Source organism: Gopherus flavomarginatus, chromosome 8, assembly GCF_025201925.1.
Source record: "Gopherus flavomarginatus isolate rGopFla2 chromosome 8, rGopFla2.mat.asm, whole genome shotgun sequence".
NCBI lineage: Eukaryota > Metazoa > Chordata > Testudines > Testudinidae > Gopherus > Gopherus flavomarginatus.
Genome location: NC_066624.1, coordinates 14,840,512 through 14,867,168, shown reverse-complemented (window position 1 = coordinate 14,867,168; position 26,657 = coordinate 14,840,512). Strand labels below are relative to the sequence as shown.

The 26,657-nt window shown below is 37.3% G+C and overlaps 1 protein-coding gene across 4 annotated transcripts in view; it reads left to right on the top strand.

Annotated features, from left to right (window-relative positions):
• THOC2 (THO complex subunit 2) overlaps positions 1-26,657 on the top strand; it is a 101,498-nt gene that overhangs the window by 41,706 nt on the left and 33,135 nt on the right. For 3 of the 4 annotated variants that reach the window (XR_007775844.1, XM_050964461.1, XM_050964463.1), the window contains exons 12-25: positions 670-865; positions 5,660-5,704; positions 7,770-7,811; positions 10,044-10,174; positions 10,284-10,385; positions 12,867-12,951; positions 14,034-14,127; positions 14,783-14,863; positions 15,096-15,192; positions 17,949-18,066; positions 18,250-18,429; positions 20,505-20,669; positions 21,828-22,103; positions 23,236-23,377. Coding sequence is in view for 3 of the 4 variants with exons in the window: in XM_050964461.1 (XP_050820418.1) it covers positions 670-865; positions 5,660-5,704; positions 7,770-7,811; positions 10,044-10,174; positions 10,284-10,385; positions 12,867-12,951; positions 14,034-14,127; positions 14,783-14,863; positions 15,096-15,192; positions 17,949-18,066; positions 18,250-18,429; positions 20,505-20,669; positions 21,828-22,103; positions 23,236-23,377 (1,754 nt within the window). In the remaining variant the exon portion in view is untranslated. The remainder of the gene's footprint in view (positions 1-669; positions 866-5,659; positions 5,705-7,769; positions 7,812-10,043; positions 10,175-10,283; positions 10,386-12,866; positions 12,952-14,033; positions 14,128-14,782; positions 14,864-15,095; positions 15,193-17,948; positions 18,067-18,249; positions 18,430-20,504; positions 20,670-21,827; positions 22,104-23,235; positions 23,378-26,657) is intronic. The other variant, XM_050964462.1, reaches the window with a different exon arrangement.

Below are 26,657 nucleotides of genomic sequence, written 5' to 3'. Positions count from 1 at the left end.
TCTGATCTTAAGTTAATATGTTTAGCTGGTAAAGCAATTTTCAAGTTTTGTATATAATATTGACTTCACTGCATTTCTATTTACTATTTTTTTAATCAAATTTTTTTAGTCTAAACTCGTTTGAGAGTCATGCAAACAATAAATGTTCATCTTTGATATAGCCCAGGTCAAAACTGTTACCCAGTCCTGTTCTGATTATTAAAGCATATCTTAAATATTAGACAGTTCTAAGGACAAGTTCAATTACAATGAGAATATTTCACTTAATCTACTTAGATTTACTTTAAAGACAGTATTTATTTAATGTGGTGTGAGTTTACCATATTAAAAATGAGGATTTTATAAAATATTTTGTACCCGCTGGTAGTGATCTTGCAGTTTTTTATTTAATTCTGTAGCAACAGAGTCCCTTTGATAAGAAGATTTGGGGATGAAATCCTGATCTCATTGTAGTTAATGGCAAAACTCCCACTAACTTCATTGGGGCCAAAATTTCACCAAATCAATCCAGAAGACTAGTACACTGTTGCATTGGAAAAAACACTGAGAAAATAATATAGAACCGTAGTAACTAAAATCAGTTAACTAATAAACTAAATTGTTTGTCCTGACTGTAAAAGTAAATAGTCCTCATGTAGAATGTGAAATTTTATACTTCTGTTTTCACAGAGTTGGAGTACCTAAAGGGGCTAAAGGGTCACCAATTTCCAATTTGCAAAATAAGAAAGCCCCCAAACAAGCAGAAAGTTTTGAAGATTTGAGGAAGGAAGTGTTCAACATGCTTTGTTATCTTGGTCCTCATCTCTCCCATGATCCCATTTTATTTGCAAAAGTGGTTCGCTTAGGAAAAGCATTTATGAAAGAGGTTGGTAAGATAGAGCAACTTGCCTAAAGTTTTTGATGGAAACATACTATTCCTGTATGATGACAGCAAAAGATATTTTATTAAATACTTGTGATGTGTTCACATGCTGAAACAGAAAATGTCCGGACAGTTTCCCTTTACTGTTCCCACCCATTGATCTCCTTTATTATAACTATTTTACAATGTTATCTTTTGTGTGGATAGATTTTTATGAAAAATTACTATACAATTTCATTATGAAAAAATACTATACAATTACAAGCTTTTGCACTGGAAAAATGTGAAGGTCATCCTGAAGGCCATGGTGAACAGTAAATCATTATGGGACCAATTTTAAAAAGTTGGTTTCTCCCCATCTGTTAGGTATCATGGAGAGCGGGGATGTGCTTTTTCTCTCCCCTTCAGTGAAAGTTGCCAAATCAAACCGATCCCAGTGGTTGGATATGTTGAAGAGCTGCTAGTTTCGAGCTGGACTGCCTCCACTTTCACCATGATGCTGCCATATGGTAGCCATAGAGCCATAGAGCCTCATATGCTGCTGACAGGGATGGGTTTAATTCAGAGGGCCATGAAACCTTCTAAATCCCAAAGTAGCTCACTTTATTTTTAAAGTGGACCCTTTTGGCTGCTATTTTGGCCACGGACCATACTTTTCCACAAAGTGAGTGTCAAGACTGTATAGTGATCTTCTTTTTTATTTAAAAAGGGCAAAGGGGAGTTTTTTTGTATTATGAACTCTCTTGGAATGTAGTCTTCAGATCAAGTGAAGGCCCCTGGGTTGTTTTTGCTTCTGTTCCAGCAATGTTCTGTTTGATACAACACAGGTTTGGCCACTTTGCTGACCTGCCTCATCTTTCGGGTCATCAGTTCAAAACTATAAAAAGTTGAATCTTAAAAGTGAAAATGAATAATATTTAAAACTTGGTGTGACTTGCATCTTTGCACTCTACAATTAGTGGCTTGCCCACTCCTTTCCTCTCTTCCCCCTGCTTTTTCACTGGTTGCTGTGCTCTCTTAGGCTGTGTCTATGCTTCGTTGTAAGCTCAGGGTTCAAACTCTAACCCAGGGCTTGAACTCAGGGTCCCAAGACCCCATGGGAATGCAGGGTCCAAGCCAGAGTCAGGCCGGTACCCAGAGTTAAAACTCCATTACTTTGCATTGTAGACACATTCCCAATGGACTTGTGCTCTGGAAATCCACCAACAGCATCCCACAATCCAACAGGCTGTCCTTTGGACAGTCAAGTTTGGTGGATAGTCAAGTTTTCCCATACTACACCACTAAAGAAGGACTAGTGCCACATTTTGGAATAAATGTGGTTGGTTTCGGGGCCTGCATAATGCAGTGTAGCCGCTGATTGGGACCCAGGATTCAACCGTTCCTAACCTGGCTTTACAAATGAGTATAGAGGCTCAAGCCTAGATTAACAAACCCAGGATCTGCTAACTCAAGTTCTACTAACCCTGAGCTTACCTTGCAGTGTAGACATACCCTTATTGGCCAAATACCGTGAGTCAAATAACATCAAATGCTGGCTGACTCAAACGACAGAAAGATGAATAATCCAGTATCTTCCATTTCCAGTAGTAGTTGCAATAATATTATATAATTTTTAACTTCTCCTTCCATTCTCCCTCCTCCACTTGGATGGATGGTATTATTCCTGTATATCCTGCAAATTCCCTAGCACATCTCCCTCCTGCCTGCTTCTGATGTAGAAGACTGGAATTTGAATGAAAATGTGTTGCATGCCAGTGCAGAGTATTGCTATTAGACTGCCAATACTGAATTCATATATGCCGAGAATTTTGCTTATAGGTCTTGGCATCTTATTTAGAATACACAGACTTCTTTTAATCACAAATTTAAACCTGTGACAGAGCCCTTCTGGCTTGCAAGGAACTTAAGTTGAGTAATTTGCAGTTTACTGTGTGGTGATGGTAATTTCTGATGAGACTTGTAAGGATACCCTGGTCCTGGCTTGGACATCTGAACCCAGGTACTTCATAGGTATCAGGGGTTTGTCTTGGTGTCCTAGGTCAAAAGTTCCCCTTCTCTTATTGCTGCATAGTACTTTTTTTTTTAGTGCAGAACTAGAGGTTATGTAGTTAAGCATTCAATAAATGGGAAATGAGAGAATTCCAATTGAACATGCAACAAGAATAGTGCCCCTTCTTAATATATGCATGAGGATAATCATCAGATACTGTATTTTTAGAAATCGTTTAAAAAGTGTAATAATTTTTTATAACCTTAGAGGCACATGAACTATATATCGTAATACTGTGTACAAGTAACTGCGAGAAGTACACACACATACCATATTCTACAAATGCAGTATAGTAAAATTCTTCCTGAATTCTGATGGCAGAATCTTTGATCATGCATAACTTTTTGAACAGTTCTGTTGATGCATGAGCTGAAATAGAATCCATCTCTCTCTCTTGTCTGTGCTGTGCAAGCAGAAGTAAAACAATACAGTAAAAGCCGTGTTGTTCAGTACTTTGGAGGAATGGAGGTTGCCGGTTAGGCAAAAATTCCGGATATCTTAAGGGGCCATGGCTGGGGTTGGGGCGTGGGAGGGAGTGTGGGTGCATGGGCTCTGGGAGAGAGTTTGGATGAGGGAGGGGGCTTGGGTCAGGGGGTTGGGGCGCTGGAGGGGTTTCAGGGTGTCGGATCTGGATGGAGCTCACCTCGGATGGCTCCCTGCAGTTCCTAGACGGAGGCGTGGCCAGGTGGGTCTGTGCACTGCTTCTGCCCTGCCCTGAGCACTGGCTCTGCAGTGCCCATTAGTTAGGGACCACCAAGGTGAGCACCGTCTATTTCCGTTTCCCGAAATGCTGGTTTCTAGAGTTTTATGATTTATAAAGTGCTGGAAAACACAGCTTTTACTGTAAAAAAATAAATAAAAAAAATTACTCGATATTGTGCAAAAATGAAAGTGAAATACACATGTAGTTGTAAGATAGTGCTGTTTTTCGGCATCACTTTTCAGAGTAGAACTACACTTCGCAGGCATAAGGATTTTCCTATAATAATGTCATGGTAGTAGTGCAGGCTAACAGCTGTAAAATTCAAAATTTATGTTTTTACTATAAACATTTGCTCTGATTTTAGAAGAGTCAGATCTGCATGACTGGAGGATAGGTATTAATCTTAACCTTTCTTTTTTAAAACCGTAGCATTGTGTGCTTTTTCATTTTCTTAATGAGTCACTGAAGCAAAAAATTATATTTAATGAACATCACATCTATTTTACTAATAACACCTCAGAATATTGAGAACATTTTTAAAGATCTCAGCCCAGTGACCCTTTAACCCACTTTACAAATTTTATCTTACATAGAAATAAGAAACCCAGACTCCTCTAAGGGCTTGTCTACACAGGGACACTCAAAAATTTATCTGAATTAACTAAAGGTGTGAATTTAAAATGGATTAGTTAAACTGTATTAAGCCCCTGTATGTACGTTCTCATTCACTAAAGTGAATTAAACTAAACTGAATTTTGTGTGTGTCCACACCGGGATTTAATGCAGTTTAAATAATCCATTTTGTAGGGCTCCATTTCAAAGTTACGCTGACATACAAGCATGTTTAGAAGGCTATCTCAAATGTGGCTATGTTCTATCTCTGCCTTCTCCTCCCCTTTTCCTCATTGCCTCTAGTTAGTTTTTTTGTTGTTTCTAGCGGTCTTTTTTAAATCCCTTCCACCCAGATGGTTTGCAGATTCTCCTTCTTCTAGTTGAAAATGAAGAAAATGAAATACAGTAAATGTATTTTACCCAGTTTTCCAAGATACCAGTTGACACAGTGAGTAATAACGTGGCCACCTACCTGCAAATAGGAATCAAACAAAACTGTAATGCCAGCCTCATATAAAGGGAGTTAAACTGGCATTATATTATACATGTGCATAAATCTGAACAGATGTTACAGTATATAAGCCAATCGTTAACTTAAGAAATTTAGACAGAAAATGAAGTGAGTGCCCATTTATTTCACCAAGCAAATATAACCTTGTAATTTCACTTTTAGCTGGATAGGATAATAAACCTGTACAATAAATTCCCTGTAATCAGAAATTTGTCTTCTATGCTATAATTATGAGGTGTGACCATTACAAGTTATTATGCAACTGTACATCACTTAGAGAAGTGCAACTGTATATTTTTATTAAAATTTTAACATAACTTTGTAGTCATGATTCAGTTAAATGTCACCTTTGTCCAAGACCTTTTACTGAAATGAATTTTTTCCCATGCAACTCAAAGATAAAATATCAAGTTCTCTACAGATACATATTAATATAGTATTTTGTGCTATATTGGATATAGCTATATGTGTCCTGTTTAAATATTGTTGTACCATAGACAGTGGCCTAGTATCTTTCATCTATTTTTTTCTGTTCACAATTTTTGTGACCAGTAGTTGATTTGTAAAAGTAAAATTATTGATACCTATATTTAAGGACATTTTTTTAATGGGAGGCCTCAGCTATGAATATTGGGCTGTGGTGCTTTCTGTTAGATTGGTCTAATCATCTGAAGAGGTTGTCCTGGTTTTTGGGAAGAAGGAATGTTTGAAAACGTAATTCACAAATGTAAGAATATACTATCATATTTGTTTATCATGTCAAAGATCCGTTCTTTACTATGTTAGACACTTCATATTATTCTGTTTTGTCATTTTAGTGGAAGATTCAGTATTTGAAATATACAAATATGATAGTTTAAGATACATAAATGTTATGCTTATGACAAGGATGAGCAACATTATAGCTGTTTGCTTTAGGTTGGAACTTCGAAGAAACTGAACAGTGAGGACAGAATGGTTAAGGTAACATAGGGAAAGTTATTTTTAATGCCTATTGCAATCAGCATGTTATGTCAACTGTTGAAGTTTTCCCATTCCTATTTAACATACATGGTTGAAATATTTATAACCACAGTGGTTTTATAGAAACTGCCAGCTGATGAATCATACAGTAGTTGATAAATCCAGGCTTCTAATACTCCAAACTTGTCTTTTATGCTCAAACTTAACTGGAAAGTGTTCTGCACTTCATGTTGTTAACTTAATATACATTCAACAGGAGTGGAGCAGGATAAGAGGGACAATGAGGACTAAAAAACTTGAACAGATATTATTTCCCAAAGGGTGACTATTAGAAGAGTTGCTGTCTGTACTTTTATAACAGGCTTGGAAATTCTGTTATTCTAGACTGTATAGTTTGAAAGCCAGATATATTTCATCTCTTTCGAACACGGCAGTAAAATATAGTGTACAGAATAGTGACTTTTTTAATTGATAGTGGTCTTTTAGTTAATTTACATCTTTCAACAAAAATAATATACAGTTAAGTTATTCCGTTAAAATGAGCATTATTTCATATGTGGATGTGGATTACTTTGAGAAGTGAATCAACTTGCTCTTCATGGTGGCTTTGTATGTTTTTCAGTTTTGAAAACAAATCTGAAACGTAATCAGATTTACATATTTAGAGGCAATTTCATTCTTTCTGCTATAGTCACTGATGGACTGATAAGTATTAGTATGGTCCTCCAGAGAATTTACATATGTAATATCTAAATAAATAGAATTTTGTTTAATTTCTTGGCATAATGAATCTTTGTGAACTCTGTAAAACATTGCACTCTGTCTACTATACCAAAAACATTAAATTTATGAAGCAGTAGGACACAGTGTGCTAAGATTTAGTTTTCTCGTCTGCACTGGAACACAGATGGTGCACTTCACACTTTTTCCAAATTAATGTAGTCTTTTCCTTGCAAATGATAGTGTCTAAGTATTGGATGTGTATAAGTTGAACTCTGTTGACTTTTTTCTCCGCCCTTGTAAAGTAAGATGGGTGATATCAGATTTTATACAAGGCTACCCCCTTTTTTTAAACAAAAACCAACACTCACAGTATCAACAAATTAGGCTCCCCTCTCATTGCTGTGCATGCAGCTCTAACATTGCTTAGAAGAACCAAATCCACCATGCATAGCCAGCCCCTCCCCACCCCCGCAACAACAAACCCACCTCAAGATTGTACAGCACAAATGCTTGTTTACTTCTACAGTACAAAATCCACTTGTTGGTTCAGTGTTAGTATTGTTCCTAAAATTATAAATTCTTCATTTAGTTTGAAATGTGTAACCTCTAGATGACAGAGCTGAACATCTCAGTTATTGAAATTTTGCTGTATGTTAGTTCCCTATCAAAAACTAATGTTGAAAAGGATGTATTGATTTTGGGGACTATTCCTGATGTTGACTAAATCTTCTTTTAAAAGCTTTGGGGTGAAATTTTGGCCACATTGAAGTCAGTTGGAATTCTGCCATTAACTTAATGAAGCTAATATTTCATCCTTGAACTTAAGCAAAATGAAATAAAAGTGAATCTAGAACCCTTCAATTAACATAAAATGCTTAAGAATAACTTAAAGTGTCTGCTTTCATTTCTCGTTTATGTAATGAAAGTATTGATACATTGTGACATTTTCCACTACAATTTCAATTTTTTTCAAAAGAACTTTAAAATGAAAATTGTTTAAAGAAAAAAATCCTTAAGGATAATGAATAGCTGAATCTTCATTGAGGTGTTACAAATGTTGAGTGAAAAATATTATGTTCAAAACAAATATTTGAATTGTTACTCTATATGCAACAATGTATTTGTATATGATTAGTAGTCATATACTTCATACAGCTAAAAAGATACAGATATTGAGATGAAACTTCGGTGCTACAAATTGGGGGTATTATACCATTTGTGGGCAGTCTGTTAGATATAGATTTTTCTGAAGTAACTTTGATTTGAAATTATACCTATTCAGTAGTAATAGACTAACTTAAGTCATATAATTCTACAATTAATATGAATGTCTTTTTTGTAGTTTCAATCTGATGGAAATAAACAAGAGGATAAAGAGAAAATGGTGAGTTTTGGTCCTGAAAATTACTATATTTCTTTTACAAATAACCTCATCTCATTCACTAGTACTGTCATACAATTTTAAATGAAAAACTTTCTAATATTTGTGCCTATGCAGTGCTTTTATTTTAAAAAACATCTTAAAAGAAGCAAGTGAAAACTTCACATAGTTGCAACTCACTCTTTCTTGTCAGAAGATAGTCTACTTGCTTATTCAAGGGTCTCAGCTTCTCAGGAGTATGCTTGATTCTGCTCTTTCTGGTCTGCGAGAAGAAATCTCATATCTAATTATGAATTATAATTAGACAAAATATTTGTCTAAACCTTTTCCTCTCTGTATAAACTCTGTTTTCTTGTAGGATGAAAATTGGTTTAAGATTTTCATGGCTTACCTATGTCATACAATCATACTTTTTTTTTTTCTTATAAACTATAAATCTGTGGTTGTCTTCACCAAATTCAAACAATGGATTCGTCTCTTTATTGGCTGCATTCTGCTTATAAACAATCATGAAAAAGATCTTGTCTTCCTCCAACTGGCTCTCTTCCTGCCAGTTTCTGCATATTCAGTCTGATATTCTTCCTGCTGGGCTGCTCTTATTTTATAGCAATGGTCTATTGACTGTATTCTGTCTCTTGCTGATTTTATCTGCGAAAAGTGTAGGAAGATCAAGGAAAACAGTAATTAGAGCAGAAATTGTGGTGATATTTTATAGTTAGATGGCCAGTTACTGTTAAAGTATAATCAGCTAATCCCAGGAAATTAATTTGCCACTTGACTCAGTGATACTCCGGTGAGAGCCAGTTTCTCAGCAAGCATAGGAATTCTCCTGTAACAGGTCTGTTGTTGAAGTGGATCAGATTTCCTACAGCATCCTATTCCTCTCATATTTCACACACCACAGTTTTGTGACTTTCTGAGGTGTCAGAATAAGAAAATATTTGCATAGTGCTGCCCAAAAGTGTTGGGAAAAACCTTTCTTTTTGGTAATTGTATAGTTTGATCCAAGTAGTTTTAGATTTTCCTGAGGTCAGCTTATATTAATCGTTGTATTGTAGCATTTTAAGTTAGGCCCTTTGCTTAAAGATACGTCACTTTAAAAATAGTAGTTTTATGAGACAGTTGTACTACTGTTGCTGTATGCAGTGCCTAAGATTAGCATAACTAGGTTTGGAAAGATTAGATTTTTATCAGTAAATATCAGTGAATGTCTATTTCACTGTGTATATAGAAACCAAAGAAAAATATTTCCATTGATGGTAACCACAATTTACAGATAGACAAAATAAGAAAACTGCTGCTTGAGAATTTATTAGAATTTAAGGATGTTTTATCTTCTGATATGTGGTGATGATCATTTGTGTGTTAATGGTTATAAAGCTTTAACTTTTTGAATCTCGACATCTATTGTCGTTAAATTATCCAACCTTTTTATTAACTTAATTCCCCCCATAATTTTCTGTAACTAAAAATTTAAATTGATAAAAAATGCTTAAAAATAAACAGATATTATCCATTGAAATGATAAGTAAACAAAAATCTAATTCTGCCAAGCCTAACCGTAACTAACAGAAATAGAAAAAAAATTTCTATTTTTTTGTGCGCACTATATCCCTGTTCATATGGGTATTAACCATAGTAAAAGGGAAAAGAAAATATATATAATATTTTTAAAAAAAGATGGAAATGTGATTGTGAAAACACAAATTGGCGGGGAGGTTTCAGGAGCAGGTGTAATAACTGAAAAAATTCACATTTTGAAAACTGAGATTTCAAATGGCAAGTTGTCTATAAAGACAGTCCTAATGTAGTATAGGATACCTTTCTATTGGTTTAAAAATTACTTTTTAAAACAATTGTAAAAATTACTCTCTCATGCCATTTGATATCAAAATAAAAAAGTGACTTATCGCATTAGTTGGAATTTTATCAATTTGTTGTTTTGGAATTATGAACCATTGACTTTTTTTCTACCACTTCCCTCAACCCTATATGGATAATAGTGTAGAACAGTGGTTATGAGTATCTAACAAAATATTTCTGCTTAAAACCAGATTTTATAATACAGATGTTTTTCCATGTAAATAGGAAGCCACAGTATATCATGAGGCATAAAACATAAAGACATTTTATTAGTTAATCAAGTTAAATAACTTCACATTGACAGTTACTTTTTTTGAACTTGTCTCATACTTATAAGTTATTTTGTGCTATTTTTTGTGTGTTTTATCTCAGGAGATTTTGTTTAGCTGTTTGTTAAATATTACCGACCAAGTTTTGCTCCCATCTCTTACTTTAATGGACTGCAATGCGTGCATGTCCGAGGAACTCTGGGGAATGTTCAAAACTTTTCCATACCAATATCGGTGAGTAGCATAGAATACATTTTTATTTCACGTACGGAAAGTCATTTTAAATTTTTTTTTCAGATTGAATGATGCTCCTTTTTCTTTCTCCCATTCTTATCACTCCAAGCTATCGTCTCTATGGACAATGGAAGAATGAAACATACAACAGTCACCCACTTCTAGTGAAAGTTAAAGCTCAAACTATAGACAGAGCCAAATATATCATGAAGTAAGTTACACTGATTTTCATATTATGCAGTTAAAAGTTAATGAGATTTTAGGACTAACTTTCAACTGTTTCATGTAGGTGTCACAGTGAATCCTGCCAGCGTTAATACTTGACAAAGATTCCTGTTTACAGGGTACTTGTCATTAAATTCCTTATGAACAGAGAGTCTCTTAAAAATAATGTTTTGTGATTCACTGAAACTTCCATGAATAAATAATATCAGACTGATTTGTTTTGTCAAATTAATGTTCAGCAAAGGGTTTTGGTTTTTTTTCCATTTTTTTCAAGATTATGCCAAGTGAAAGTAACTTAAATTAATATCTTCTATGGGACAACATTTCTTGCACAGAATTACCTTAAGAGCTCTCTGTTTTCTGCAAGATTTTTCTTTAGAAACAATGCATTGTAATGCAGGCTGTATTGATTGCTGGGAGGATCTCCTAGAATCTCCCAAATCCTTCCCTATAGACAGCTGCTCTTCATAATTTCCATTCTGTGGGTTTTCCTTCTTGTGTGGTATATTTTCTCCCAATCCAAACTCAAATTGTGATGTTTGTCATCTTCCACACACATGGAGTTAATTATAAGTTGAAAAATTATATGTGGTTGAAACTTATAGTATGTGCATTTGGAGTCCCTCTTTGCAACTCTATCTACTATGTCAGGGTTTCATGTTAAATCCCTTTTTTGTTGCATGTGTGAACTGAACCCATGCAGTTTTACCCATGCTATAGTAACGTGGTTATCGTGATTAGAACTCTTCCTACAGGCAAGACAAAATCACGTCATAGATTTTTGATTTGCAGGTTTTAAGGCCAGAAGGAACCATTATAATCAACTAGTCAGATCTCCTGTGTAACACAGGCCATAGATCCTCACCATTTTCCTCCCACGCAGTAGATTTGGATGTGTAATTGGTTCCTTAACATTGTTACCATTTAAGAAAAAGTAGGAAGTATTACACATTTATAACTATGTTAATACCGATCATGTGCTCTCACTGGCTACCATATATCACTGTGTTTCTGCACACTTCAAATTATGGTAAACTCTAAACTCAGTATATCAGATATTGAAGTTTAAATAGAATTTAATCAAGTAGACATGATATTCATGCTTTAGGACATGATGTACAGCAAGAGAGAATAACAAGACATTTTTAGCCAATACTGTATAACTAACTGAATTCAGGCTTACTGGTAGAATTAATCCTAAGGAAACCGCATTTCTTTTTCAATACACTGTTGATAGAAAAACTGAGACAGAAGTTTGTGTTTGTGTTTTTCCTTCTTAAATAACTTCAACTGTTCACCTGAATTTTCACAGTCATACTTTCTTTTGATTATACACTTTAATGATAAATGTTTTCGATAAAGGCAGTTTTGAAGAGAACAAAATAAATCGTTTCAAAACACAGCAAGAAATATTAGCATTAAAATACCTATTTTTCCTTTTAGGGCAGTTTGAATTAACTCAGTTCTGCTGCTGATTTGGCTTTCAAAGCAGTGAAGTCCTTGAGAAACTACTAGAGATGGCAGTGCTGCAGTAGTGTAGTGCTATGATCCCTGAGGCAGAAGTGGTGCCAATACATGTGTAAAACTGCCGAAGTACCACCCTTCTCCTTTTACATTTCTGTGAAAAAATTACTTAGTCTTTAGTTTCAGTATTAAGCTTGCAGCTTCATTATCAAATATTTCTAAAAGTGAAAAATTCTGAAATCCAAACAATGTTTCTTCTGTTCACGGAGGTTAATAAAATTAATTAATTATTTAACTAACAGTTAAATAGGTATTTTAAAAAAATTAGATTTACAGGAATGAGGATAGCATAAGTTAACTTTTCCTAACATAAGAGCTCTGTGCTTGTGGAAGATATCAATGTGATTGGTCTTTATATTTCAAGTATTTTCTCTATGGGGCAGATACAAGTCTTTTGCGATGGAGGGGAAATTTACATTGTCCTGTGGCCTCTACACTGTAGGGACTAAGGGTATTTCAGTCCCTAGCCCTTTTGCCTAGTCTGCTTAGAAGTACATCAGTTAGTGTTGGTTATTCACTAGACACTGTGTTGAGATTGCCAGCTCTTATGTGTAGGCAATGGAATAGTGTCTAGAGTTTTGCAGTTTATGCTGGATTCAGATTGGAAGCCTGTTGATGAATTTCCATTGTTTGGAAATTTCCGGTGTTTGGAGCATTTTTGTCAACTATTTCCTCTCCAAAAAAAGGATTTAGGCTATCTAATTGGTAAAAGTGTGCTTAGGAATAAGATGTACATTTATGAGAGAGAATAGTAAAACTACTTATACCCTGTAGGGTGACCAGACAGCAAATGTGAAAAATCAGGACGGTGGGTAGGGAGTTATAGGAACCTATATAAGAAAAAGGCCCAGAAATCAGAACTGTTCCTATAAAATCAGGACATCTGGTCACCCTAACATCCTGTGAAGGAGTTAATTGAAATAAAATATCTCTTCTTTTACAGGCGTCTAACCAAGGAAAATGTGAAGCCTTCTGGAAGACAAATTGGGAAGCTAAGCCATAGCAATCCAACAATTTTATTTGATTATGTATGTGATGTGATATGCATATGTTTATGTATGTATGTGTGGACCTAATGTGACCTTTCCTTTCTAATGTGAACAGTCCCATTTTAAGTCATTGGGGCTTGTGTGAGGAAATGTTACAGAATGAACACTATGGATATATATTTAAAGGGAGGATGGATTGCATATTTTGTTCATGATATTTTAATAAATTGGAGAAAAGTGCTAATTCTATTATTCTTGATTTATGATAGGTTTTAAAAACATGGTAGTTCAGTAGAAATGTAAAAATATACACTGAGATTTGCAAAAGTGACTAATAATTTTGGGTAGACAAATTGAGAGAGGCCCAATTTTCAACAAGTCCTGACTCACCCTCTGAAAGTCAGATCCCTATTACGTGTCATGTGTAGGGCACTCAATCACTAGTCACTTTTTAAAATGTATATCTTTGTGGTACTTCAGTTTAATAACAATAACTGTGTGAATTCAATCAACTATTGCATCTTTTTTTTTTACTTGTTCATTTTGGTTTCTATTTTAATTTCTTGTAGTAAAGTCTGAAGTGGCTGAAAACAAGAAGTAAAGCAAACAAAAACCCTTTTCATTTTTGCTCTTTGTTAGCTTTCAGTATGACACTCAGTGGCAGCAATTCTTATTAATAATGTTTAGTTTTTTTGAGGATGGAGTGTTATTTATTTGTATTAACATTTAGAAAAATATATATACAAGAGCAGAAACTTTTTTGGATTATGTTTTCTGTTGGTCTGAAGGCTAACACTATCACTCATTTTAAAGAAATCGCTAATGGAAATATTTTTACATGATCAGTTGCACTACTGTGTTTTTTGTGTGTGTATGTGCGCGCCACAGAAATCAGATGAGATTACCTTTTGCTATAGAAGCAACTGAAACATTTTGTTGAAACGGGTTTTCTTTGTTTTATGTTTTTAAAACATAGGTATAAATGTTGACCATACTAGCCTATTTACTATAGTAGATAATGGCCTAGGAATTTCTAGGTTTACATGAGATTAAGGGATTGTAGCACGGTTTTAGTTTGTCTGAATAAATCTTATCTATTTCATTTTTGGTTTTTTTTTCAGATTTTGTCACAAATACAGAAGTATGATAATTTAATTACACCAGTGGTTGATTCATTGAAATACCTCACTTCACTGAACTATGACGTCTTGGCATGTATCCTTTATGTGTAAAATACATGTGCTAATTGTATGCCTTGTATCTTAATCCTTGATTGCCCATCACTAGGTGGTGTTTCATGTTGTAGCGGTACTTTGCTTTCCACCTTTCTGTTAGGTCTCAGGTCTTGCTGTGGTAGCTCCTAGGCTGGGGAACTAGCCTTTTCCAGTTTCCAGCCTTTCCCGCTTCCTGACATTGTGTGAAAATGCTCCTTTTCCAGAGCTATTTTACTATTTTAATTAACACCTGCCCTTGTAGGATTCCCATGCTTCCTAAATGATATTGTGGTATCATAGGGTTTTATTTTTTTGGTATGTTGGTTTTATTGTGTCTTTATAATCTTATATGGTTATTTTTCAGCTGTAATTGTCTTCAGCAGCCCTAATCTCTTAGTATATATCATGTTTTAGGATGATACTTTCTAAATGTTCAGGTATAGTGTTTGCATATTAGAATTTGTGCATTTGAAGGGACAATTGTATGTGGCTGCTGGCAACTCAAATGGAGATAACTTATTTACCTTATAGGGATATCTTTAGGTTTAAATAATATTTGTAAATCAATTTAAAGAAGTACAGTATTATTATTAATTATTATTAATTCCTATTTCAAACTTACTGGGGAAAAAATATATTCTTTAACTTTGTAAAAGACTGCATCATTGAAGCTCTGGCAAATCCTGAGAAGGAGAGAATGAAACACGATGACACTACAATTTCTAGCTGGCTGCAGAGTTAGTATTTTTGTTTGGTTTAATAAATTAATGTTTCAGATATTTATCACAGCTGTTACTTTATCAGTTTTTCAAAGGAAAAATCAATATGGCAAGTAAAGGCAATAGAAAATATTAAGTGGGAGTGTTAGCAATACATAGCTGAGTAAATGCGGAGGATAGTAATCTTATGTTGAAATACATGATGCATAACTTTCAGTCACAGCTATTTCTCCCTCTCCATCTACTTTAGGTCTAGCTAGTTTTTGTGGTGCAGTTTTCCGAAAATATCCGATTGAACTTGCTGGTCTACTGCAGTATGTAGCAAACCAACTAAAGGCTGGAAAAAGGCAAGTCTGACCTATTTAATTTGTATAACACCCTCTGTTTTAAAATTTACTAGTTGTTTGATGACTGCCATTCGCTGATGCAAAAGTACTGGTAATAGTAAAGCTGTACCTGAATACCAGTCAGAAAGTTAGAGAGCTTAAAGTACCAGGGAAAGAGAACGTATAGCTGTAATATTTTCCTTTAGTATGTATGGTTATGGCATGTTCTTTTGAGTCAGTGTTTGTTGTCTTTCATGCACTGCAGTACTAGAACCTCTGGTTGAACCTGAATCACTGGAACACTTACAGTATATACAAGGATACTTAATTTAGAAAAATGTATCTACAACTATTAGTATTCCCTAATCCTTATAGTTTCTCTTATTGTTGTTCCCATATCTTGTCTGCAAAAATGTCTTTAAAATTCTTTCATTTTTTATTACTTTGAATATTTAAGTAGTGTAATATATTTAATGACTATACAGTTACTTGCTGTCCAGTTGCTCCTTGGATCTCCAGCTTGTCAGCACCGATGGTGTCCTTTTTTCAGAAGTTTTCAGTTGTAAACAAACTTTACAGCCTGAATCCTTTCTTCTTTCCCCTTCTACTGCTTAGTGCACCTTGTTTTTTTTCCTGTTTTTTTTATTGTTTAATGGGTAGTTTTGTCATATTTGGTAAGTATGGATTTATAATACATTCTTGTATTATGAATGCTTTTCTTAAAATTTGGTGAAAGATAATTTATGAATGCTAATAGCGAGCTAATAATTTATTTGAAATAGTTAAGATCTTGCATTTTTGCTTAAAAAGAGAAAACAATCCCTGCACCAGCAGTAAAATAGGGGCATTTCAGCACATAGTTTTAGGGCTTGGGGAGTTAAAAAATGCAGTCTGTTCCTTCCCCTCAACACAGACAATCTTGTTTCACATGTGCGTACCAATTCCCACCTTATTTTGTACTCTGGTAATGGTACAGTCACCACTTAACTACAGAAAGTAAGGTAAATAACGTTTCCCATCCTACCTCAATATTGCGCAAATATCTTATAAATGCTGTTAAATTATTAAATAACTTAACATACAGTGCAGTGTTGGACAATGGTGAAAGAAAACTAGACTTCCCTATTTTAGCAAGGTGGTTTAGGGTATTCATATTACTACTTGTGGACTTCCGTTAAAAAGAATAGTAACTACATCACTGATAGTAATGGTCCAAGTGGTGTAGTGGATAAAGCATGAGACTGGGATCCAGGAGGCCTAGGTTCTAAGTCTGGCTCTGCCAGTGGCCTGCTGGGTGGCCTCAGGCAAGTCACTTTCCTACTCTGTGCCTCAGTTTCCCCATCTGTAAAACGAAGTTAGTGAACGTTATCACCTAAAACCAAGGTCTCTATCCACTCACTCTCTTCCATAATTTAGCCAGGATAGGCAGGGATGGTATCTCTAGCCTCTGTTTGCCAGAAGCTGGGAATGGGCAATGGGATGGATCACTTGATGATTACCTGTTCTGTTCATTCCCTCTGGGGCACCTGGCATTGGCGACTGTCAGAAGACAGGATGCTGGGCTAGAAGGACCTTTGGTCTGACTCAGTATGGCCGTTCTTATGTAGGACATTTTCCTGGTTACTGAAATCAATAGCAAAACAAATTTGATAACTAGAATGAATTTCTGACCTCGATGGTTATGGAGAAATTGGAATGGATGGTACTAGGCAAATGTTTGGATTAAGAATTCCTACTGGCTGCAGTTTATTTTAAATTCTGTAGCCTGAAATGTTTTGTGATGTTTTAGGTGTTAGAGTTTTGAGTGAGAAAATTGTGGTAAAAGAGCTTTATAAACAGTTGTATATGTTTAGTTGTTTAGTAAAAGGCAGAGATGTGATCTGTATAATTTGCTGCCCTTTCTTTTGAGTTGAACATATCAAGCAAAATTAGGTATTTCTTGAGGAGGTGGCCATTGTGGCTTTTCGTATCTTATGTACTTTACAGGTCAGACACATGTTTAATAGGTCAAGGTGAGATCGCTATATTCACTTTAGGTTTCTGTCATTAAACTCTCACTGTGTGCTCTGAATCTTCTTTAAAAACAATTTAACTGAAAGCAATTATCTGAGGATTTGTCATTAATAGTTTTTTTTTAATCTGTTTTGGCTGATGAAAACATGAAATGCATGTAAAGATAAGAAATACAAAAGAAACAGCTGCAGTTTTTTGTAATTAATTTGTTGGTATTTTAAGTAAGTGGCACTGTACCTGTTACTGTTTGCAGGATTGGATCCCAATATTTCTCTCCTGCAGAACCCTGTGGCCCCAGTCTTGGGCCACTGGAGGCATATCACTTTTACTACTACCTGTAAATTTTCTTCCAGCATTTAGCGGTGTTCCTGAACCTTAATTAGCTTGTGACAGGGGCGGCTCTAGACATTTTGCCGCCCCAAGCACAGAGGGTCCGCTGGTCCCGTTCCTTTGGTGGACCTCCTGCAGGGGTGCGGGAAGTCCAGTGAAGCCCCTCCACCGGGGACCCTCCGCAGGCAAGCCACCCTAGCGACGACCGGCAGAGCGCCCCCCACGGCTTGCCGCCCCAGGCACGTGCTTGGCATGCTGGGGCCTGGAGCCGCTCCTGTCTTGTGAGAAGGAATGTTGTGTTTGTGTTTTGGTCTTGTTTCGCTACAGCAATTTTAACACGCAATGGTTTTATTTTGTATTAGCTATTGTAAGTAACCATTTCTGTTGCTCATATTATTTCATTTTTATGTAGTTCTTATTTTTCTTCTGTGCAGCTTTGACTTGCTCATTTTAAAAGAGGTGGTACAAAAAATGGCTGGAATAGAAATAACAGAAGAGATGACAATGGAGCAGCTAGAAGCCATGACTGGTGGAGAACAGCTAAAAGCTGAGGTGAGAGTGCAGATTAATTTACTGGTTTTATTGAAGTTCAAAAAATTGGGCAAATGTTGATGAATTACTTATACTGTCATAAGTTGATACTATATCTATTTACTGTTTGGCTATTTTCTATAATAAAGTGATATTTATTAATTGGAATACCTTAACTTCTGGTTTTCTTGGCTCTCTGGACAGGGTGGATATTTTGGCCAGATCAGAAACACTAAAAAATCTTCTCAGAGATTAAAAGATGCATTGCTTGACCATGATCTGGCCCTTCCACTGTGCCTGCTTATGGCTCAACAGCGAAATGGTGTGATCTTTCAGGAGGGAGGGGAGAAACATTTGAAGCTGGTGGGGAAGCTGTACGATCAGGCAAGTAGAAACAGTTACACGTTTACATTTTTAAATAAAAAGATTTTTAATTCTTCAGCTAAGTTTAGGCTGCTTATTTGATATAAATACTGCATAGCACAGTTTTTACTGTCAAGATAGTAAATATAAGATGCCTCCTCTTTAAAATTACATACTGAACGTATGATGTATTTTTGTAGTTATCTTTTTCAAAAATTGATTTTGTGTTTAGGTATTTTCCCCTAATGTCAAACTGAGATTTGATTCAACTTAGAAGTGAATTGTTTTGAAAAACAGTTGTAGATTCCTAGATCTGTTGTTTTGCCATGCAAACTTCACAATGTTTGTTAATGTTAAAATAGCTAAAAAAGAAAAGGCTTTTAGAGTTCAGTGTGGGATCTGTTATATTTTAAATAAGAAAAACCTTTTATAACCTATGACTTATTGGAACAGTACATGAAAGTGCTATATGTATCTTTTCAAAGTCTGTTGAACTATTCTGATTTTTATCAATTTAACACTGTCATGATAAAAGATATTACCTTACCCACCTTGTCTCTCGAATGTATTTCCCTGTGAGTATTCACAGTTCAGGGCTAACTTCCTGCATATGTATAAATTGAGATATTAAGGTTTGAAAGACCTGTATACCGGTTGTAATTTTGGTAGTTTGTTTTTTCAGGTGTTTTATTTATAAATTATTATTTTAGTGTCAAAAGCTAATTATGTAATTCAGCACAAACAAGTCACAAAACTGAAAGAAAAGGACTCTTTGCAGTTAGTGTTTACAGGATCAGACCCTTAGTCCAACCTTCATTTAGGGGAGAAGTGGACAAATGGGCCTAGATATTTGTCTCGTTCTTTTAGGAACTTAAGAGAGATCACTTATTTATTTTACCTGTTGAAGTAATCAGCCATCAGCTAGTGTCATTGATCTACTGATTTCAAATTCAATCCATTGACCTATATTTGAAAGCTTAAAGCAAAGCTCTTCCTTTATACTGGGAAATCTGAACCTAAGCAAGCATATTGATTAAAAAAGCTTTCTTCTCTCTACCCATTGGGTTAGGCCAGGTTACCCTGCTTATCTGATCTGATTCTCGAGAAATTTAATTTTAAGGGCTTTTAAAACATTTTCTTGCTTTATCTTCACAAAGCCTTCCTGTTTCTGATTTTTTGAAGTCAGTGGTATCTTACTTGTCATTCAGTATTTCTCATTTTGGGCCTCTATGCTGACAGATGCAAGTGGCACTAAATTAATTTAGAATCTGTATTGGAAGCTCTCAGGTGTGTGAGGTTAGATTTTTCTTTTTTTTCCCTTTGACCTCATTAAAGTATCTTAAATGGAGCTTTTGTCCATGGGTAAGCAAGACCTTCTGTTGGCCATGGGCTCAGCTACAACAGCCTGTGCACAAAAATAATCAAGCTCTGTAAGCTTGCTCTTTCTGTGGGCCATCCTCAATGCTGGATCTCCATGCAATATTGTATTTTCAACAAAGAGCAGTGGAGCTTTCCAAAAAATGTATCATGATATAAAATATCATGGTTCTATATGAAACTTAGACTTTGATATACTCTTCATGCTGACTAGGGTCTTTCTTTCTAATATTTGAATTGTCTGTGCTGACATGAGAACAAAAGGAAAAGAGACAAAATTATTGAAATAAATTAAAATCTTAATTTAGTTATAATTTGCAAATTATTTTAAAATATTCTCCTAATTTTAGCAGTTTTTCTAAAATCTTCAAGGGCCACAATGAAGGGTTCAAAAACATTTAGAAAGCAGAATGTCAAATCCTAATTGGGCAGAATGCTTTTAGAATTGAATACATTTTTGTGATGAATTTATTTAGTTGCAGAACATGAGGCTGGATTAGTTTTCATAAACGGCAGATGTGTTTTGCAGTATGGAAAGAATTAGTATATTATATTTTCAGCTGTAGTTTAAAGGGTACCTTTTCAGGAAAGTGACTAATGGCTTGTTACCTATATATATGTATTTGCCTTAAAAAGGTTGATATTTGTTAAACCTGCCTAGTTTTCCCCCCACAAAAACCTGTAATTTTTCCTCTTATTCTTTCTCTGTTTCAATTCAGTGCCATGATACTCTGGTACAGTTTGGTGGATTTTTAGCATCCAATCTAAGCACAGAGGATTACATTAAGCGAGTGCCTTCTATTGATGTTCTCTGTAATGAGTTTCACACACCCCATGATGCTGCATTTTTCCTCTCTAGGCCTATGTATGCACATCATATTTCAGTAAGTAAAAGCAATCTTTTTGTCTACTTTCTAGTGCTTTAATATTATCAGTTATCACTGAACTCCAGCTACATTTTGTGCACCTTTGTTATGTTCTCGCTGAAAATTTGCGTGTAATTTGGGAGCTACAGTTTACCTGTAGAGTTGGGAAGGAATGTTTATTTAGAGGTCATGAGACCTGGGTTCTGTATCCATTTCTGCCACAAACATTTCTTTGTAACCTTGGACAAGTCACTTAACCCCTCTGTGCCTCAGCATTCCCAACTGTAAAAACACGACTATGAACCACCAAATACCTCAGTGTTAAGTGCATGATAGTGGTGTGGCCCAACACTTTCCATTACAAGATCCTGTTCTTAGGTGCTTATAATTTTACCAAACGTAAACAATTAAGGATGAGGTTATCCATGCCATGAGTCTGCCTAAACCTGTTTTTTTTTTTCCTGAAGGTTTCAGCTAAAATTATTTTCTGAGAATGACAATAAGGAATATGTTTTTCACATGTTAAAGAAATTCTTAGAGCTGTTTTGTAAAGAAGCTCTTGTGCTTGCATGCTGTGGAGCCAGGGAGTTTTTGCGAGGGGATCATCCTGTGGTCACAGATGTGCCTTTGGCGTACCTGTGAAAATTTACTTACGCTTGGCTGAATATCAGACTCTTAAAAAACTACAGTTTGCACATATTGAATAGAGTTTGGCAGCTAAATTTGCTGAAGAGTGCATCTGCACTGCGTATGCTCCATCCCTTCATAGCTCCTACATGCTGATAGATTGCACAAGTTTCATCCCTGGGCTGCAGGGGTTGAGCAGGACTTTCCCTGCAATTGCTCCTCCCAGATATCAGCATACAGGAACTGAGAGCAGGGAGTTTCCATACAGAAATAAATGGGTCAGAGAGGTTCTTCATCAGAGAAAATGGCAGCCTTGATGGTGCAAAATCAGAGCCGTTCACCGTCATAGAAATGTTCAAAGTTTCATAGGCACTTCTTTAATGTTTGGTTTATGTATATAAAATTGGGGTAGAGCGTAAATCTGTATCTATACATTTGAGAGAGTTTTCCTTTGAATGATAAATGACACTGTATAATGATAAATGTAGAAAACAGATTAGATATGTAAAAACAATGGAAATCATAAATATTTTTCTTTTTAATCTTTAGTCAAAATATGATGAACTTAAAAAAGCTGAGAAAGGAAACAAACAGCAGCACAAAGTTCACAAGTACATCACGTCATGCGAGCTAGTGATGGCTCCTGTTCATGATGCTGTGATCTCCTTGCACCTTCCTAAAGTTTGGGATGACATCAGTCCTCAGTTCTATGCTACATTTTGGTCTTTGACAATGTATGACCTTGCTGTTCCACATAATAGCTATGACAGAGAAGTCAATAAACTTAAAGTCCAGATGAAAGCTATAGATGACAATCAGGAAATGGTATGTTTGTGCTTGCAAACCTATTAAAATAGCTGAATATTTAAAATTTTCTTTAATGTTCAAACTGAAACCTAGACATGACAGCCAATGAAATCTTACATCAAAGATAGTTGTAATCACTGTTCTGCACAATATAAAATGTCAATTTTATGTACTGGTATCATTTCATACTAGAATTTTTCAAAATGTCAAAGTGTGTTTAGTAGAGGTTCTCTTTTTGATTTTGTACCTGTGGTAACAAGGTACAAATTGTTGCAGGAAATACAGTACATGTCAAATGCTGTTTATTTTTGCTATAAGTATTTCAATACAGAAAATCTTGTTTTTTCCTACATGGTGTAGCTCAGGGGTTCTCAAACTGGAGGTTAGGGATCACTAGGTGGTTATATGAGGGAGGGAGGTCGCAAGCTGTCAGCCTCCACCCTGCTTTGCCTCCAGCATTTATAATGGTGTTAAATATCTTTTAAAGTATTTTTAATTTATAAAGGGGGGGGGTGTCGCACTCAGAGGCTTGCTATGTGAACGCAGTCACCAATACAAAATATTTGAGAACCACTGGTGTAGTTGGACTATATTTTGTTGAACAAAAATGACGTTATAGGAGCATACTGCAATAAACTACTTTTGCAGCAATTAAACACTCAGGCATTTAACTACTAATTTACCTAATTCAGTCAAGCAGATATCTGTCTTTGTACTCCTTCTTTACAATGAACATTATCACGTAAATATTTTCAGGTGAAGGTTCAAGTCTAGTAAAACTATAGACTTATAATTTTACCATAAGAGAACCTTACAGCCCTTACTTGGTTTGAACACTTGATAACTTCACTGAGTAAGGACTGCAGAACTACTCTCTGATTATGAAAATAAAGTTTGACATTTGTCTTCAGTTTTAGAGGCTCACTTAAGATCTCCATCTATGAATGTTGTGGTTAAAATTATGTGAATGATCAGATAATTAAAAGCAGGATATAGTGGGGGTGGAATGACTGCCAGAGCAACACATTATTTTATTGTTTAGATGAATATTTATTTGAAACTTGTTTGCGGTAAACCAAATCTTCAATCCTTGTTTTTGCATATAGTAGGGGATAACAAATATTAAAGTGAAATGCATTGACATTTGTAGCCTCCAAATAAAAAGAAAAAAGAAAAAGAACGTTGTACGGCCCTTCAGGACAAGCTTCTTGAAGAGGAGAAAAAGCAGTTGGAGCATGTGCAGAGGGTTCTACAGAGGCTGAAACTGGAAAAGGATAACTGGCTTCTGGCAAGTAAGTATGAGAAACTTTTTGGCTGTTTTCCAGAGTCACTGCACCTTCTATATCTAAATTACAAAGTTCTGCTCACTTAACTCTTGTTATACTAGCACTGTAATCATTTGTTTTAAAATCGGTTATTGACATATATTATCAAGACAAGTGAACTTTAATTTCAGTGTTGTGTTTTATTTCAAATTCTAGGCAATGTGTCAGCTTTTACAGTGACACTTGAGATAAATGCTTATTTACTGGACAGTGAAGTTTGAGCAAAATTCTTTCCAGTGCACAATGCCCTATGTGCTACTTAAGTCCTATGTAAGGTTGTTATTAAGGACTTATTCAGGTGCTTGCATGAGTCCTGTGCCTTGAGTTCAAATTCATCCTAGTTGGGGAAGTACCATTTTTCACCAGGCCCATGTTTCTGAAGGATTTTAGTGTTGTGTACATGGCATTGACCTAAGCTAGTGCAGAACTGATACAGTTATTTAAAAAATTCAGTCAGATTTGGCCAGTTAAAAATTATTTATTGTAATGCTTCATTAATTTGGCCAGTGTATTTAGTTGCTTCCATTAGTTGTGCCCTGTAGCAATTCTGTCAGTGGACAGGCATCCAGTTCTTGTTTTAACTGGGACATGTAAAATTGGTAGTCAGGAAGTGGTTATTTTCCATGAGCTAATCAAGGATGAGGCTTCCATTTTGTATGTATAACTGAGACATGTTGGGTTACACCGCAGGACCAGTGTTGGCGAAGTTGGCTCCAGCTGCATATATAGATTGTGCATGAAGCAAGGGAGATTGGGGAGATAGTATTAGCTGTGCTTCTTTCATCAGACAGGTGATCTCTGTCCCCAAAGTTCCATCTCAGGAGTGTTTCCATTTTGTGTGAGAGGCCCCAGAAAAGAATGGAGTAGTACTGGTGTACAGGTTATCTCACTGGATCACAAAAACCCTGGCAAGACTTCCTGCTTGTGATCACCTGCAATTGTCATGGCTCTGATGAGTGAGTTGGATTTGGAATTTGGGAGGTGATGATTTCTTCCCTCTAAAGAACAGATAGTTATCTCCTCTGATTTGAGGTTGGGATATACCTTGTCCAGCAAGATGAATTCATTTTGATGGTTGACTCTTACAGATTAATGGAGACAGTGAGCTTCTATAGGGCTTGAGAGAGGATAGTGTTGAGCTGATTGGTGATCTGTAGAACTTTATATTCTTCTTTGAGTGATTGCTCATATCCATTCCAGTTAGGTGTGTGTGCCGCGCGTGCACGTTCGTCGGAAAACTTTTACCCTAGCAACTCAGTGGGCCGGCAGGTCGCCCCCTAGAGTGGCGCCGTCATGGTGCTCGATATATACCCCTGCCAGCCCACCCGCTCCTCAGTTCCTTCTTACCGCCTGTGTCGGTCATTGGAACAGTGGAGCGCGGCTTAGCTGACCTCCACTTCCCTAGCTACTCGTAGTTCTCGTATATAGTTATGCAGTTATAATCCTTTTATATATATATTTGTATAGTTATACGTTTTTTCTTTGCTAACATAGTTAGTTTAGTAATAGTTAGCGGAGTTCAGGAAGTAGCCCCTTCCCTGCACCCGGTGCCGGAGCCCATGCACGGCTCACCGGGTTTTAAAATGGGCTCGGCCTGCCAGAAGCCGATGCCGAAGGGAGATCCACACGACTCCTGTTGGAAGTGCCTCAGGGAATCACACTTGACAGCTAAGTGCCCCATTTGCAAGGCTTTTAAGCCGAGAACAAAAAGGAGCGGGACTTCCACTTACCCCTCCACCTTTGGCACCGAGCGATGATCAAGCGGCTGGCAGAAGCGCCTCCTCGGCACCGGACCCCGCCGGTACTGCCAAGGCCTTTCGGCACCGGCCGTTGCCGGCACCAAAGTCGACTCGGCACCGCTCCCTTCCTCCGAGGTCGAGAAAGCCTACAATTCCTGCTGGTGCCTGACGGCTCCCTGGCACGCGCCGTGGTTGAGCCCCCTGCTCCTGCTGCTTCCGTGCCACCTGCATCGCAGTCAGAGAGCTCGTCTAAGTCGGATCGCCCGGCACTGACACCTGCTGAGGCACCGACGACGTCGGCACCGTCGATCCCGGTCCCACAAGGGCCGTCGAATCCGGTGCCTGACGGCTCCCCGGCACGCGCCGTGGTTGAGCTTACTGCTCCCGCTGCTTCCGTGCTGACTGCACCGCAGCCAGAGAGCTCGTCTAAGTCGGATCGCCCGGCACCGACACCTACCGAAGCTCTGACGACCTCGGTACCGTCGATCCCGGTCCCATGAGGGCCGTCGAATCCGGTGCCTGACAGCTCCCCAGTATGCACTGTGGTTGAGCCTGCTGTTCCCTCCACGCTGGAGACATTACCAACGGCGAGGGATCTCATTGCCATGACAGAGTCGATGCTGCCTGACCCCGGCACCGCCGGTGCGGGTAATATAGTCTCTTCATATGACCGTCCTCTGTCAGCACAGCAGAGCGGCACCGTTCATGATCACGGTCCCACAGACGCTCCAGGTCCCGTCGGCACACCCGACACCACTTGCAGTCCCGGTACTGTTTTCCTCATCGGTACTGGTCGCACTCGCCGCACCGGTCGGTATCCCGTTCGCCGACCCGCTACTATCGGCACAGTTCAGACTCCCGGCACCGCGACAGGTACCGTGACTCCCGTAGCCTCTCCCCGAGCCTCGAGATCTCGGTCGACCTCCCGGCACCTTTCTGCTTGCAGGTCTGGATCTCGTTCCAGGTACCGGTACGCCTCCCGGTGCCAAGTTGGGCAAGGTCCGATAGAGTCAGAGACTCTGCCCATGCCTTTTTTTTTTTGTAGTACCTCCATGGCCATCCGGACACGCATCCGTGTCATCCCACATGCGCAGATGTTATGCTCAGGACCACGATTCTGATACGCCCCCCGACAACATGAGGTGGAGGAGGTCCCAGAGGTAGAGGACCCGGTATGGGGCCCTCTAAGGGGTACGACTACTTGTCTGTCCGCTCTCCTCTCTGCTCAGTAGTCTTTCAGTCTGTTAAGGAGAGGTATTGGCATGGCCAGCGGGCGCCAGCCCCAAAACCGAAGGAGGCTTGGCGAATGAACCTACTTGGCCACCAGGTGTACTCTACAGAGGCCCTGCAGCTCTGGGTAGCAAAGCAACAAGCCTTGCTTAGCTGCTATAATTATAGCACCTGAGTGAAGGTAGTTTAGTTTATGGAGTTTCTCCCTCAAAACTCCCGCCAAGAGTTCGCTGCCGTCTTGGAGGACGGGGGAAAAAGGTACCCAGAGCGTCCCTCCA